Source organism: Hypomesus transpacificus, unplaced genomic scaffold, assembly GCF_021917145.1.
Source record: "Hypomesus transpacificus isolate Combined female unplaced genomic scaffold, fHypTra1 scaffold_27, whole genome shotgun sequence".
NCBI classification, from domain to species: domain Eukaryota; kingdom Metazoa; phylum Chordata; class Actinopteri; order Osmeriformes; family Osmeridae; genus Hypomesus; species Hypomesus transpacificus.
In genome coordinates this window covers 2,558,119-2,574,119 of record NW_025813796.1, presented here as the reverse complement: position 1 = coordinate 2,574,119, position 16,001 = coordinate 2,558,119, and the positions used below count along the sequence as shown (strand labels likewise).

Sequence of the window (16,001 nt, the reverse complement as noted above, 5' to 3'; positions counted from 1 at the left end):
TTTAAGGTACAGGACACCAGACTGACATTAATAGCTCTTAACTGACATTGTGAGTGAATGTATATGGGTAAGTGGTAATAAGCCCAACACAGAAAGTCCCACAGCTGTCCCCCCCAATGTTTGATTGACTATTTCGCCCTTGTTGCAATCTCTGCCCTTTCCTGAGACTGCAAACAATGCAGGTGTTTTACCAAAACCGGTGACCTATCAAAAACAGATTAGCAATGTGGCAAAGCAACAACAAAAACACAATTGGATTAACACATTTTTTCATTATGAAATTACAAAACTCTTAGCAAACTTAACACAACAGTCTGTGAAATAAATAGTGGACACTTTTTTCATTGCTTTCATATAGAATGCATTGAATGACTGCCATTGTTTTCGTTAAAATCATTTTGTGAGACAGCGTCGTCTATGGGGCTAAATCAGGGCCAAATGTTTTGTTAATTTGAAAACAAATACATAGTTGAAAAACTAAAGCTTTAATTTGAAAATTTAATTTTAAATCTAAAACTTGAAAAATAAAACCATGTATTCAAACCAAAAATAAGTGTACCAATTTTGATACAATTCTGGAATTATTTTGAATAAATTATTCATTTTCATTTTTCACTTTTATATATGTTTCAGTTCCACATTTCATGTTTTCAGATTCAAAACTATTTTTTTTTTACGGCTTCAAATCTTTTTTTTCAGTTTCAGATCTGTTTTTCAGTTTCAGATCTTTTTTTTCAGTTGCAGACTTTTGGCCCTGATTTAGCAGAGGAGGCGTTGCGTCAACTCAGAGGGGCGTGGAATTATGAGTGACAGCCTAACAAAGAAGGCAGAAGACTCCTAACAGTCATGTTGCCATCAGGAATTGGTGTTACTGCGAGAACTATGACTAAATGCTTTCTTTCAACCATACACATATTTTTTATAGATGTTTATGGTATGCATGTGACTCCATAGTAATCCTGTAAGGACAATTAGCTATCGATGATCTGTATTGTGGTTGACCCTTTACCTCAAAAGTCAGATTTACATAACGGGCTGGCGGATCACAATGTAGCAGTGGTGTAGTGGTAACATTTTAGGTGGGTAAACTATGAATTTTATTATTCATTTACTACAGGGTCGTCAAGTTTGGAGTGAGATTCCCGGAGATCCCTGGATGTGGGGCGTTACAATGTTGCATGAAGGAGTAGCCCAGTCCTTCTTGGTCGGGTGCCTTTAACATGGTCTGCCTGCCTCCAGCACACTTCCTAACAAGAACTGCACTGTAAATGCACTGTGATTGGTACAAGAGGCATTTCCCTAGTTTTATCAAATAGCCTAACAATTTGCTGAATATCCTGGTTAATTTTTCACTCAATATGAAATATAAGACAGCACAGGAGTCAGGAGAGGTGTAGCAAAACATCATTTAATAATCGGTTCATAATTCATTTTACGGTGAAAAATAACTTCCTCTTTCATTGTTGCTCCCTATGGGCAGGCTAGTGCCTTGCATGGCAGCTGTGCCGCCGTAAATGTATGAGTGTGAATGGGTGAATGAGAGGCAACAAATGTAAAGCGCTTGGAGTGCCACCAAGGTACAAAAGTGGTGTATAAATGCAGTCCATTTTTATTGTAAAAAATGGGATTCCTTTTACCCTCACTGAGACCAGCTACAGTGTCTTTTGAGACTTGTTCAATATGACATTAGTCAAAGCTTGTTGAAACAGAAGGAATGGTCTCAGATGTCCATAGAATATCTATTTCTATGAGTCCATGAGCCACTCATCAATGGCTCTCTCGTTGTTTATGACATCCTTTTGCCAGTCCAAATCCAGGCTGGCCACCTGACATAGTCTCCAGGGGAACAAGGGAGTGGCCACTCAGACCACCTGGAGCAGGGATGCCAGCTATCTCTGACAAATAATTACAGCATGGAATTCAAACATTGAATTCAAATGTTTTCTGATAAGAATATTGTTCCTTATCATGAGCATTTGTTCACATTGTCACAAGTCTTAAAAGAAGTGGATGTTGAATGTCATATAAGTCTTACTCAAGACCATTCCATTGAAAACTGACTCACAGTCCACTAATTGACCATGTTTTCCCAAAACAACATTCTGGGCTATGGATACTAGCTTTCCAGTCCTCACCTAACAGGGTGGGGTAACGGTCCACCAGGAATACAGGCAGGCTGGCCAGACTTCACCCCTGGACCCCATGACCAGCAAGGGAACATGGGAGCTGCCTTCCAGCATGGACATCTTGTAGAACTGAACAAAGAATGTGATGAAAATGAAAATGTGATGAAAGTGAATTCAATATTTCCCCCCCCATCAAACTTCAATCAAAACTGTTGGTCGGGTTTACAACAAACCTAGCATGGCATCTGTTTCAGCACACGGCATAATAGAAGGCTTGTATGCTTCTGACTGCCTCTGTTGTGAAGTTACCAGTGAAGTTCTTAGTGTGATGAAGAAGTAGTCAACAGGATGCATGACGGACAAGGGCAGCCATTTTGGAAGCAAAATAAGGTCATACATCACCTGCATAGAAGAGAAAAGGAATAAATCCCCACCAAAGTGAAAATCTGTTGTGTGCATTATCATTTAATAAATAAACATGAACTGCTAAAGATATGACCTTCTGAAGCCAGTAAGGGGAGGTGCAAAAGGTGGATCCCCCAGCAGTGGGTCCCAGAGACTGTGTATGGTAGGGGTGGGGCAGATTTGAGGCCTATGTAAAGGGCAAAGGGCTGTGAGAGAGAGGCAGCACTGTGGGAGATCCACTGGGTGGCCTTGTTTACACTCTCCCACTCCTTAATCATAACCCTGTCAGTGGAGAAGTTTCCCACCAGGTCGGTGACTGGCCTTCCTTCCTGACGCAGAAGGAAAGGAACATCTCGCGTCCATGCCTCCAAACGATTACTCTGTGGTTAAAATACATACATTTAACACTGTCACAGTCTGAGTCTGAGTTACTTGTTTTATGCTTGGCAGAGTCCACTGGTTAATCCCACCTGACTGAGTGACCTCTTGATGTGTAGTCCAGTTTGCCCATCATCTGGGTGTGAAAACCGTTCTGCCCTTAGAACGTCCATCCATGTGGTAACATTGGGATACAGGCACTTCTCTCCAGTGTGGATCCTGCAGTAAGATCTCAAAGTGAAAGCCTGGCTAAAGGCTTTACCACAGAGGTCACAGATGTAGGGCTTCTCTCCAGTGTCGATTTTGCAGTGGTCTGTAAAATGTCTAGCATTGCTAAAGGTTTTAACACAGAGGTCACAGCTGTAGGGCTTCTCACCAGTGTGGATCCTGTGGTGATCTGTGTAACTGTTAGCACGGCTAAAGGTTTTACCACAGAGGTCACAGCTGTAGGGCTTCTCTCCAGTGTGGATCCTGCTATGAGCTCTGAAATAGTCAGCCTGGCTAAAGGTTTTACCACAGAGGTCACAGCTGTAGGGCTTCTCTCCAGTGTGGATCCTGATGTGAATTGTCAATTCCCTAGTCTGTCTAAAGGTTTTATCACAGAGGTCACAGCTTTAAGGCTTCTCTCCAGTGTGGATCATGCGGTGATGTCTGAAACTGTCAGCCAGGCTAAAGGTTTTACCACAGAGGTCACAGCTGTAGGGCTTCTCTTGTGTGTGGGTCCTGCGGTGAGCTGTTAAATCCCCAGCACGGCTAAAGGTTTTACCACAGAGGTCACAGTTGTAGGGCTTCTCTCCTGTGTGGATCCTGCAGTGTACTCTGAATGTGCTAGCATGGCTATAGGTTTTACCACAGAGGTCAGAGCTCTAGGGCTTCTCTCCAGTGTGGATCATGCGGTGATGTCTGAAACTGTCAGCCAGGCTAAAGGTTTTACCACAGAGGTCACAGCTGTAGGGCTTCTCTTGTGTGTGGGTCCTGCGGTGAGCTGTTTATCCCCAGCACGGCTAAAGGTTTTACCACAGAGGTCACAGTTGTAGGGCTTCTCTCCTGTGTGGATCCTGCAGTGTACTCTGAATGTGCTAGCATGGCTATAGGTTTTACCACAGAGGTCACAGCTGTAGGGCTTCTCTCCAGTGTGGATCATGTAGTGATGTCTGAAACTTTCAGCCTGGCTAAAGGTTTTACCACAGAGGTCACAGCTGTAGGGCTTCTCTCCAGTGTGGATTCTGGAGTGAGTTTTGAAATTGCCAGCTAGGCTAAAGGCTGTACCACAGAGGTCACAGCTGTAGGGCTTCTCTTGTGTGTGGGTCCTGCGGTGAGCTGTTAAATCCCCAGCACGGCTAAAGATTTTACCACAGAGGTCACAGTTGTAGGGCTTCTCTCCTGTGTGGATCCTGCAGTGTACTCTGAATGTGCTAGTATGGCTATAGGTTTTACCAGAGGTCACAGCTCTAGGGCTTCTCTCCAGTGTGGATCATGCGGTGATGTCTGAAACTGTCAGCCAGGCTAAAGGTTTTACCACAGAGGTCACAGCTGTAGGGCTTCTCTTGTGTGTGGGTCCTGCAGTGAGCTGTTTATCCCCAGCACGGCTAAAGGTTTTACCACAGAGGTCACAGTTGTAGGGCTTCTCTCCTGCAGTGTACTGTGAATGTGCTAGCATGGCTATAGGTTTTACCACAGAGGTCACAGCTGTAGGGCTTCTCTCCAGTGTGGATCATGCAGTGATGTCTGAAACTGTCAGCCTGGCTAAAGGTTTTACCACAGAGGTCACAGCTGTAGGGCTTCAGTAAGTAAGCCAGTAAGTTTCAAACCCACTGGCCTGGTGGGGCCAGTGCCAAAAAATGTTAATGTTGAGCCCCGAGTATGTACAATAATAAAAGGATCCTTCAGGAACAACATCACAACTTTTTGCACAAAATAGACTATAACAGACAACTTACAAGGGTTGTGTTTGTTGGATCTATGATTTGGACAAGTGTGGGTTCTTCTAAAGCCATATTCTGTAGAGACGCAAAGATAAACTGGGGGTCTCCAGAATGAGAGGCCATATTTTTTTTACAGCTGTATGCAGACTTTTGATTTCCAAACCTTTTAGGATCATGGTGAATGTGTTACACTGGTTTTAATTTTGCAGTTGTCCATGTCAGATTTTTTCAGCGTCACTTGGTTCTCTCTATGAAGCAGGAGGAACGAAGGTTCCTTTCAAGTCATACCCTTCAGAAGGTGAATCAGGTTTTTCTCTGTGTGAATGTAAATGCAACATGAAGAATTAAGTATTGGTATCATATTCTGGTATACATTCCTCTGAGGCCATATATGGTGAGTCTACATTGTGATTCTCGAAGGTGTGTACCAGCAACCAGATCGTTATGTAAATCTGACTTTTGAGGTAGTGTCAACAACAATACAGATCCTGTATAATTTTCCTGCCAGGACTACGCTTTATCACAAAATGTAACAATGGTGATTAGAATGAAAAAAATGCAGTCTGTTTGAAAACTATGAAAAAAGTATCCAAAGTTTAGTCAACGGCAAGGGCAGATTGCAGAATTCAAGCAACAAACAACTGCCACATGTAATATAACTTTCCTTTCAATTTGACTAAAGACCACAATGTATTATTCTCCATCATTCAATGTATTTTGCCCATACATAAATTAACCTTGCAATGTCATCACAGATTAAAATGACAATTCGAAATATGTATTCCTTTCATGAGGAGACGGCAGAACCCATTTATCGCTTATTACCTGATGTCCAGTGTCCTTGGTTTGAGCACTCACGACACCAGCAGAACAGGGCTGTAGGGGTGCATTGAAGCTGAACTACTTGATGGGTACGTTTTTTTGGGGGGGTAAGTCTTGCCTCATAATGGCCGCGTTTCCCAGATTCGTTAAGAAGCTCTTAAGCGCTTAGACCTTCTTAGGAGCGCTCTTAAGAGCGCTGTGAAAGAAGGACGTGTTTCCCGGAGTCGTTCTTAGCTTAAGAAGATCTTTCACTAAGAAGGAAATGTAAGATCAGCCTGGCCCACTCTTAAGAGTCTTCTTAGCGACCAAACGCTCACTGCAGCCGCGTCATGGAAAGTTGTATCTGACACAAAGGAATACTAAAACCATGTGTGATGATAAATGTGCGCCCACAGCCGCAGAACACTGACGCAAGAAAAATAATAGCATAAGAAGAAAAATAACGATAAAAAAACAAATAATTGCCCATGTGTTCCTGTAGCTACATAAATAAAATGAAGCATTACTATCACTCATTACGTTGTCACAAACATTTGGCATCTGCATGAGTTTACATTAGATATAAAAACATCAACAACCCTGTGGTATTTCACAGATATCAGGGAAACTGACAGGTGTAATTGAATTCGGCTGGAACCTCATCAAAAGATCGAGGCTCCACCTCAGTCTATATGTAAAGGCGTTGCTGAAGTCCACGCGAGTGAGACACCATGGGCATGGCTGCAATACAGAATATTCTCGCTGCTAATCAACAGCATCACCGTGCGCGAAGCCAGATAGTTTATATAAATGCCTATGTGCGTCAGCACTTCTCCCCACTGAATGTGCTGTCGGATCGGGCTGTCCAGTCCAAGTACCGGCTTCCCCGTATGGAGATCCAACGCCTCGTCACGCTAGTGTCACCACACATCCGGAGGGCAACCCGCTGCAATTTTCCCCTCATCCCGGAGGTGCAGCTCCTGGCCTTGCTGCGTTTTTACGCAGTGGGGAGCTTCCTGGATGTGGTGGGGGATGGGGATGGCACCATCCTCAGCAAGGCATTGGTTTCACGGGGTGTGGCAGCCGTAACACCGATCCTCCTGCGCCATGCCCCGACACATCCAAATGCCCCCCACATGGGACAAGGTCCGCCAGGTCCACAGTGGATTTCATGCCATGGCTGGGATCCCCCGGGTAATCGGTGTCGTGGATGGCACACTGATCCCAATCCACAATCCCTCCCTGGTGGATCCGTGCTGGACTGGGAGGAAACATTACGCTGCCATCAACACCCAGGTGGCAGTGGACCACGATGGCCTCATCACGGATATCGTTGCCAGGTGGCCAGGAGGCACACACGACAGCTTCGTGTGGGCCAAATCAGCTGTGGCTGAGGCTGGCAGAGGAGAGTTCGGCAGGAGCATCTTCCTCGGGGACAGTGGCTACCCTCTACCCACGAGTTACCTTGTGACACCGATGATCAACCCAGCAACACCACAGGAGGAGAGGTTCAATGAGGCCCACACACACACCAGGACCCACATTGAACAGGTGTTTGGCAGGTGGAAGGGTCGTTTCCTATGTAGCCATCGTTTGTCGGGGGGGCTGCGCTTGTCACCTGTAAAATGTTGCCGCATGATTGTTGTCACAGCCATGCTGCACAACAAAGCAGTGCGCGTTGGAGCAGATGAGCCGCCTCCTGAGGATGAAGATGGGGAATCATCAGAAGATGAAGCCCCCAACCTCGCCCCCCGCGAATCCCGAGCAGCACTCCACCAAGCTGGTGTCCAGACCAGAGAGGAGCTTATCAATCTCTTTTGATGTCTATCAGCCCCTTCGCCGTCACCACCAGTCACCAAGCACGGATATCAGCACCACCCTACTCCCAACAATAAACCCACTACCACTACCATCACACAACCCATATCAACTATCATGTATAGGGCTCAAGGCCGTAGCCATGGAGTCAACATTGGGGGGTACAAATTAAATTTGTTATGATAATTTCGGACAGCGTGCGTGGTTGCCTGTCGTAGCGTAGCACATCTATATTTTTATATCAATATATTGGGGGGGTCATTTTGACCAGATTTAAATATTGGGGGGGATGTGTATTATGATTACGGCCTTGGGACCACACGGTGTTGTGTGTGATTCGTGCGCTGATAAAGTGGTGGGTGATCGATTTTCCTGGCATCGATTGATTTAGTTTCAACACCACGGCGGTGGACAGCTCCCACTAAGAGCTTCTTAAGAAGCTTCTTTGGCGGGATCTTAAGAAGGTAGTTAAGAACGCGTCTGGGAAACACCCCTGCACTCCTTCTTAGCCGAACCCTTCTTAAGAGCCTTCTTAAGTCCTTAAGAACGATCAAATCTGGGAAACGCGGCCAATATCTTTCACAGCTGGGACACTCAATGGTTCTCTAAAAAGAGAGAATCAGTAATGAGTTTTTTATCTCAACACTTCATTTGCCAAACTTAACACAAAATGATATTACATTGTACAACATTGTATCCATTGAGGAACTTGACACAAAGTATGGTGTCAAAATGAAGACTTTAATTAGATGATCAATGAAAACACGATCATGAAACTATAAACACTGTAATATAGTAAACAACAATAAAAAAAGGTATAATTCTCGCCTGTCTTGCTTGTTCTGGTTCTTGATCTTCTGCTGTACTTTCTATGTGCACTATCCGGGGTATTTAGCGTGACGTACAATGAATGAAATATAATGTAATGTCCTATAACAGGTCTTTCCAAAGTCTAGGGATGCTACTTCTAAAATCCTTAACAATCTTTCAGTATTGACACAATTATCGGTGCTCATCAGAAATACTAAGTATTGTATTCCTGAAAGTACAGACACAGTTTCAAAAACAACCTGCATCACCCTCAACCGGTATTGTAATTAAAACAATAACAAACCAACGAATCTTAGGCAACAAATCGGTCAAATACACAGACACTCTAAAGGATCACAGAGATAAAGAGGTCATCCAGAAGCTAATATTGAGCACCTTGATGGGTTTCTTATGAAATTACAAATGTGTGCTTCAAAACTAAAAGGTGTCAGCCAGTGTTTTCCAAGATTCTACCCAGTCTGACAAAACTTCCCCTCCATTGTTACAGGGGTAGAGTATCTTCCCTGTGTCCTGTCATGTTGGACTGTAGATGAGGTGTTACTGCATGTGCTGTCCCAGTAGGTGCAGACCGGTAGTTCTTCCAGCTGTGGGTCATACAGAAGTTCTCTCAGGTGGTGACTGCTGGGACATCTTGCCCCAGACATCACTGCTTTGGGTATTTTTTCTATTATGGACACGCAGGTGACTCTTCAGTTGGCTATTTGTTTTACCTGAATAGTCACAAAGATCACAGCTGTAGGGCTTCTCTCCAGTGTGGACCCTGCAGTGAACTGTCAAATCCCCAGCACGGTTAAAGGTTTTACCACAGAGGTCACAGCTGTAGGGCTTCTCTCCAGTGTGGATCCTGCGGTGAACTGTTAATTCCCCAGTCTGTCTAAAGGCTTTACCACAGAGGTCACAAATGTAGGGTTTCTCTCCAGTGTGGACTTTGCAGTGATCTGTGAAATTGCTAGCACGGCTAAAGGTTTTACCACATATGTCACAGCTGTAGGGCCTCTCTCCAGTGTGGATCCTGCGGTGAACTGTGACACTGCCAGCTTGACTAAAGGTTTTCCCACATAGGTCACAGCTGTAGGACTTTGCTCCAATGTGGATTCTGCGGTGTACTCTGAATGTCCCAGCATGGCTAAAGGTTTTACCACAGAAGTCACAGCTGTAGGGCTTCTCTCCAGTGTGAATCCTGCGGTGAGCTGTGTAACTGCTAGCACGGCTAAAGTTTTTACCACAGAGGTCACAAATGTAGGCCTTCTCTCCAGTGTGGATCCTGCTATGAGCTCTGAACTGGTCAGTCCGGCTAAAGGTTTTACCACAGAGGTCACAGCTGTACGGCATCTCTCCAGTGTGGATCCTGCGGTGAACTGTGACACTTCCAGTGTGGCAAAAGGTTTTATCACAGAGGTCTGCTCTTCCCACATGTATCACAGTGATGCGTCTCCATAACTCAGCTCTCTCTTTGTTCTTTGTCTGTTCTCTCTGGATCCTGTCTTGTCTCTGGAATCTGGTCCATAACTCAGCTCTCCCTGGTTGATCCTCTATCTGGTTACTGCTGTTTCTGGATGAGTCTCTCTCTGTAGTCCTTCGGGTTGATTCTCTGTAGTCTCTCTCTGGAGCCAAATGATGTCTTCTCTGTCTAGTCTCCGCCCATGATCAAGTATGATTGGCCAGTAGGGGATCTGGAAGAAACAGTTCCAAGTTAAAGGCAGGGTAGGCACATTTTGCGAAGCTAAATATTTTAGCTTTTGTTTACTAGGGTCTGTGTGCATCTGCAGTGCAATCCGGGGAGAACCCACGCTGCACAATGTCACCGGCCTCAGCCTTCGCCATCGCCACAGCAGCAGCGGGTCACAGCAGCTCTCAGGGTAACCAACCCTAGTACATTTACATTACATTTAGTCATTTAGCAGACGCTCTTATCCAGAGCGACTTACAGTAAGTACAGGGACATTACCCAGAGGCAAGTAGGGTGAAGTGCCTTGCCCAAGGACACGTCATATGCACAGCCGGGAATCGAACCAGCAACCTTCTGAATAATAGCCAGATTCCCTAACCGCTTAGCCATCTGACTCCCTTGTTTGACAAGATTACCAAAATATACCAAAATAAACCAAAATATCCCACCTTCTCCCTTCAAAGCAACTCCCACAAAACTACAGTAACGAGCATTGAGTAGAGTGGCAGTGTGCGTGCAGGTATGTAGGTAGACAGATAGGTAGCCCGTCCAATCACTATTCAGGGTACCCCTGAATGATTGATCGTGTTTATTACAGTATCGCAACGCCCATAGATGTCTGAATGATTTAATATTACAGTCAAACCTTTAGATATATTGGTTGCTATCCAGACATAATTCCTGGCAAATATGACAAAAAGTGCTTAACAACATGGCCTACCCTGACTTTAATTACTACACAATAAGTTAGTATGCATTTTGAATCCAATAATATGAACACACTCTATTGCATGCTTCAAATGTTTCTATTTACAAAACGGATAGTTAGAACGTAGAAAAGAAATCACGGAATGTTTTTGAGCACTCAACTTTTATTGGCTCCACTGCAGCAATACAGAACACACAGCACACTATCTTTAGGCTGCCCACGACGAGGGGCGGTCAAATTGAAGTTCAGTACCTTGAGTACATACCTTGAGACTCACAACACTGTCTACATCTAAATAACATTACGTACACTTTTCAAAACGTACTAACATATCCCCATGAATAAAGACAAACATTGACAGCTAACAACAAGTAAACAACAAGTAAAGCTTGTCAGCTAACAAGTAAAGCTAGCTACAGTAGCTAGCACCGAAATTGGTTTAAAAACAAGCACAAAGTCGCAAATCCTGGATACAACGTCAAAAGTAACGCATATGCTGGCACTTACCTTCTTAGCTGTTAGAACTGCAACAGAGCATTGATCTTTAAATACATCTCAAAATGAACGTTCATACCAGAGAATGTCTAACAAAGAGAGAACTCCCACTCTCGGGAAACTTCCGGGTTCTGAACTGGTTGCAGTTCCACTCAAGATCCATATGAGGGCGCTAACGGTAGAGTGCAGAATGAATGGAGGTCTATGGAGCTATACCCCTCAAAATCAATTTTTCTCAGGATATCATTTTTTGTCTAGTAATTTGAATTCTGAAATCGAAAGGGGAGGCAAAAAAAACACACACCACTGGGTGTTAGATTTTTTTAAAAGTCGCCTTTCTGTTCTAAAAAGCCTTTGAAAATGGCATTGACGTCATACACATCGTACGACCAGAGCTACTGCTTGACGGCAAGCTCTGGTTACTTCCACTTTACTCTCGAGGCATCGACAACACAGCAGGTTAGGCTCTCCCTGTCAATACAAATGCTAGAAAGAGTTTTGGCTTGCTAATGTTGTTGCTAATGTAGCTAATGCTCTGACATTCTGGTTCTGCTTCGGATGCCATCAAGCGGGATCTCTGGTCGTAGTCAGTCCTTCACTAACCAATCAACATTTGTTAGCAGAATAGTAGTGTGTTATGGGCAACAACGACTTACCCCGTAAGAAATCGAAAGGACATAAGTACTCGTTCATTCAACTTTTGACCTGTAATCCATGTTGACAATGCAAAAACTATAATCAAATCTGAGATTTATCAACGACAATCAGGCGAAAGAGACTAATTTAGCCGTTTAGCTCCATAGACTCCCATTCTTTTTGCACTCGACCGCGATCACTCCCGGTGGAACTCTAGTGGAACTGCAACAAGATTCGGTACAATGGGGCTTAATAGGGAGTGGGCAGGTTCTCCTTAAACAGGCTCTGGTTCATACGTAGGGACACAGCACTTTACGTAGCTATCTCCATGCATTGATTTAGAGCTCACGTAACCGTGGATACAAACACTCGAGATGCAGTTAAACATTTGAAACAATAGGTGGCACCAGAACGGTAAAAAGGCAATAATGATAGGATTTTTCTCACCGAATTACTGTTGATACAGCTGACAATATCAGTATCAATGTTTACATTCATAGACGTTTATATGTCTATGTTTACATTTCATACTGGTTGAAGCTGTTTTCTTGTGGGTCAAGATGGTAGCCTTTGTAACCACATTTGAGAAAAGGTGACCAAATGTTACTGCTTTTGGGTCAATGACAAATTGACCCATAGTGCAGCACTGGGCCACTCTGACCATACCATGGTCCATCTGATTCCTGCATACAGGCAGAAATTAAAGCTCTGTAAACCTGTTGTGAGGACATCAAAACAGTGGACCAGTGAGGCTATGGAGGATCTGCGGGCATGCTTGGACTGTACTGACTGGGATATGTTCACGTCTGCTACCAACAGTCTGAATGAACTCACTGAGGCTGTGACATCATACATTAGCTTCTGTGAGGACTGCTGTATACCAACACGCACCAGGGTGAGCTTCAACAACGACAAGCCCTGGTTCTCAGCAGAGCTGAGAAGGTTGAGGTCAGACAAGAAGAAAGCTTTTAGGAGTGGGGATAGAGACAGATTCAAGGAGTCGAAGAACAGGTTTAGCAAGGCGGTGAGAGTGGCTAAACGACTGTACTCGGAGAAACTGAAGCGTCAATTCTCTGCTAAGGACTCTGCTTCTGTCTGGAGAGGGCTAAGGCAGATCACCAACTACAAGCCCAGAGCCCCCCACTCCACTAACGACTCTCGCCTGGCCAACGACATGAACAAGTTCTACTGCAGATTTGAAAGACAATTGGACAGTCCTGAACGACCCCTTCCCACCCAGGAGGCCTCCCCCCCTCTACTGTGACGACTCTCTCCATTCAGGAGGGTGAAGTCAACAGACTTTTCAAGAGGCAGAACCCCCGCAAAGCAGCTGGGCCGGATTCTGTCTCTCCTGCCACCCTCAAGCACTGCGCTGACCAGCTGTCTCCTGTGTTTACAAACATCTTTAACACCTCCCTGGAGACATGCCATGTGCCAGCCTGTCTCAAGTCCTCCACCATCATCCCTGTGCCCAAAAAGCCAAGGCCAACAGGACTTAATGACTACAGACCTGTCGCCCTGACCTCTGTGGTAATGAAGTCTTTTGAGCGCCTTGTGCTGGCACACCTCAAATCCATCACAGACCCCTTCCTGGACCCACTGCAGTTTGCCTACAGAGCCAACAGGTCGGTGGATGATGCCGTTAACATGGCCCTCCACTTCACCCTACAGCATCTGGACTCCCCAGCATCCTACGCCAGGATCCTGTTTGTGGACTTCAGCTCTGCCTTCAACACCATCATCCCCGCCCTGTTCCAGGACAAGATCTCCCAGCTGAACGTGCCCGACTCCACCTGCAGGTGGATCACAGACTTCCTGTCTGACAGGAAGCAGTGCGTTAAGCTGGGAACACAAGTCTCTGACTCCCGGTCCATCAGCACCGGATCTCCTCAGGGCTGCGTCCTTTCTCCTCTGCTCTTCTCCCTGTACAGCAACAGCTGCACCTCGAGTCATCCGTCTGTCAAACTCCTGAAGTTTGCGGATGACACCACCCTCATTGGGCTCATCTCTGACGGGGATGAGTCTGACTACAGGTGGGAAGCTGACAACCTGGTGACCTGGTGTAGCCAGAACAACATTGAGCTCAATGCTCTTAAGACAGTGGAGATGGTTGTGGACTTCAGGAAGAACACAGCCCCATCACCCTGAGTGACTCCCCAGTCAACACTGTGGAGTCCTTCCGCTTCCTAGGCACCATCCTCTCCCAGGACCTCAAGTGGGAACTGAACATCAGCTACCTCACCAAAAAAGCACAACAGAGGATGTACTTCCTACAGCAGCTGAAGAAATTCAAACTGCCAAAGACAATGACTGGCTTATTCGGTAAACTAGCTTTATGGAACAGGCCTCTGACACATATAAAAGAATGCAGTTTCTGTAATTCCATCTGATGTTAGTGTTTTTATGACATTGTGCTATGATTGACTGAATGTTACTGTGAAAAGAGAACGTGTGTTAGTGTTTGGTAGACATGGTGTCATGTTTAGTATATTTCTGTGTTATGACAATTAGTGTTTGAGTTTAGTTTACAATGTGTGATTTTGAGCATGAAATTAACAGTTTTGCCAATTGTGTGTGGTAGGTGTGTTGGTGCGTTAAGAGTTTAGAAAACTTGTTAAAGGTATTGAAAAAACTGTCATAGCGATTGTAAAAAACTGTAATATATACAGTATAATCTGGGTCTATAAGTGCTGGAACATACAAAATATTTTTTGGAAAAAAAGCTCAAGCACCAGGGACTTATAATAGCATTTCTGTGTTGCAGAAATAACAAAGTGAATTTACAAACCCCAAAAAACACTGCAATTTGACTTGACAGGTAGCAGAAATCAAGCAGAAATTAACTTGAAAAATATAAATAACTTGGTGCCCAACCACATTACAAATTTACAGTATAATATTTATGTTCATATATATTATGTTAACTAATAGCAAAGAAAAGTTTTGGAATTGGCCTAAACAAGACCAAATTAAATCTGTGGACCGCCTGGGCCAAAAAATGCCAGGGCAAATTTTTTGTCCCAGTCCAGCCCTGGTTGTGAATAGTATGTCCAGAAATCTCGTTTTCTAGTCCCCTTATTGCATGGACAGTTGCGCCACCTGACATTCTGGAGGTTTGAGATGCCAAAGCATAAAAATATATTTATTATTTGAATGTACTGAAATGTATTACAATTAATAAGGTTTTAAAGAGTAAATTTATACATGTCATGATTTGATTACATAAAAAAATTGAAATAATTTCGGACACCAAAATATGCATGTCATATCATTGACCCTTATGTCGTTGATGTGATGGATGGCCTGGTAAGAGTCCAGTCTGATCTGATTGCTGGTCATTCAGTTGGTGTTTAGGAACCTATACCCTGTGCTCTAGCAGAGGGGGTAGTTAATCAGTTTCCGCTGCATTGGTGTTGATGGAATTAACAACAGGAGCACTAGAGGGGCAACAATGAGACAACCCCCAAAACCGTACTGGTTTTGCATGTGGAGCCATTTCAAGTTTCCGGGTATGGATTCGGGGTGTGGCGGAAAGTCCTTATGGGTCACGGCCGAGCAGCGGCTCTATGTGCTGCAATGGGACGTGTATCACCGATCAGTGGGGATTTCATAAACAATTTATTCCACTCGTGACAGTACTGTCTGGTTGCGTGCATTACCACAGTCTACCACTAGAAAGCAGCGGTAGCCTGTACATTTGTGCAACAGACACTCATGTACTCTCTGTCAACTCATTGATAATCTCTTCTGTGCTGTGAATTATATTCATAGGCAACGTTCACACACCAATTTATATTGTAAATCTACATTGTCATCCTCGCAGGTGTGCGCCAACCGCCAGACCGTTATGTAAATCTGACTTTTGAGGTAAAGGGTCAACAACAATACAGATCATCGATAGCTAACTGTCCTGGGGGGTGTTCCATCAACGTCGCTAACGCAAGTCGCGCTAACACGAATAAGTCTCACTTGGGTAAACGCAATTCAAGCTAAACCTCAATAAGCTTAGACTCTGCAGCGAGGTGTTGTTTCAGCAGCGTAAATTGTTTTTTAGAGTTTTTTGGGAGTTGTCCCCAAAAAGAGCAATGTTGCCGCAATTACCATGGCAAGGGAGACAACTTGTCAAACCATTACGACCGTTAACATGCGTAAATTGTAGACCTACCAAATCGACTTAACATATATATATATATATATAATTAGCGTAA

The 16,001-nt window shown here is 44.4% G+C and overlaps 1 protein-coding gene across 1 annotated transcript; it reads right to left on the bottom strand.

The window, feature by feature from the left end:
- Nucleotides 1–803: 803 nt before the first annotated feature.
- On the bottom strand, nucleotides 804–3,393 carry LOC124463257 (arylsulfatase K-like). The gene is made up of 5 exons (XM_047015084.1): nucleotides 3,002–3,393; nucleotides 2,837–2,911; nucleotides 2,626–2,718; nucleotides 2,360–2,528; nucleotides 804–2,255 (listed from the first exon to the last, which is right to left on the bottom strand). Exons 1-5 carry the CDS (start codon nucleotides 3,080–3,082, stop codon nucleotides 2,188–2,190), a joined length of 486 nt encoding a protein of 161 aa, XP_046871040.1. The 5' UTR covers nucleotides 3,083–3,393; the 3' UTR covers nucleotides 804–2,187.
- Between the last annotated feature and the right edge of the window lie 12,608 nt (nucleotides 3,394–16,001).

Excerpts from the sequence above, each read along its gene's own strand:
- LOC124463257 (XM_047015084.1), bottom strand. The coding sequence starts at position 3,082 with ATGGACGTTCTAAGGGCAGAACGGTTTTCACACCCAGATGATGGGCAA. Across the intron at positions 2,912-3,001 it reads TCAAGAGGTCACTCAGTCAG|AGTAATCGTTTGGAGGCATG; the intron begins GTGGGATTAACC and ends TTTTAACCACAG. Across the intron at positions 2,529-2,625 it reads CCCCTTACTGGCTTCAGAAG|GTGATGTATGACCTTATTTT; the intron begins GTCATATCTTTA and ends TCTTCTATGCAG.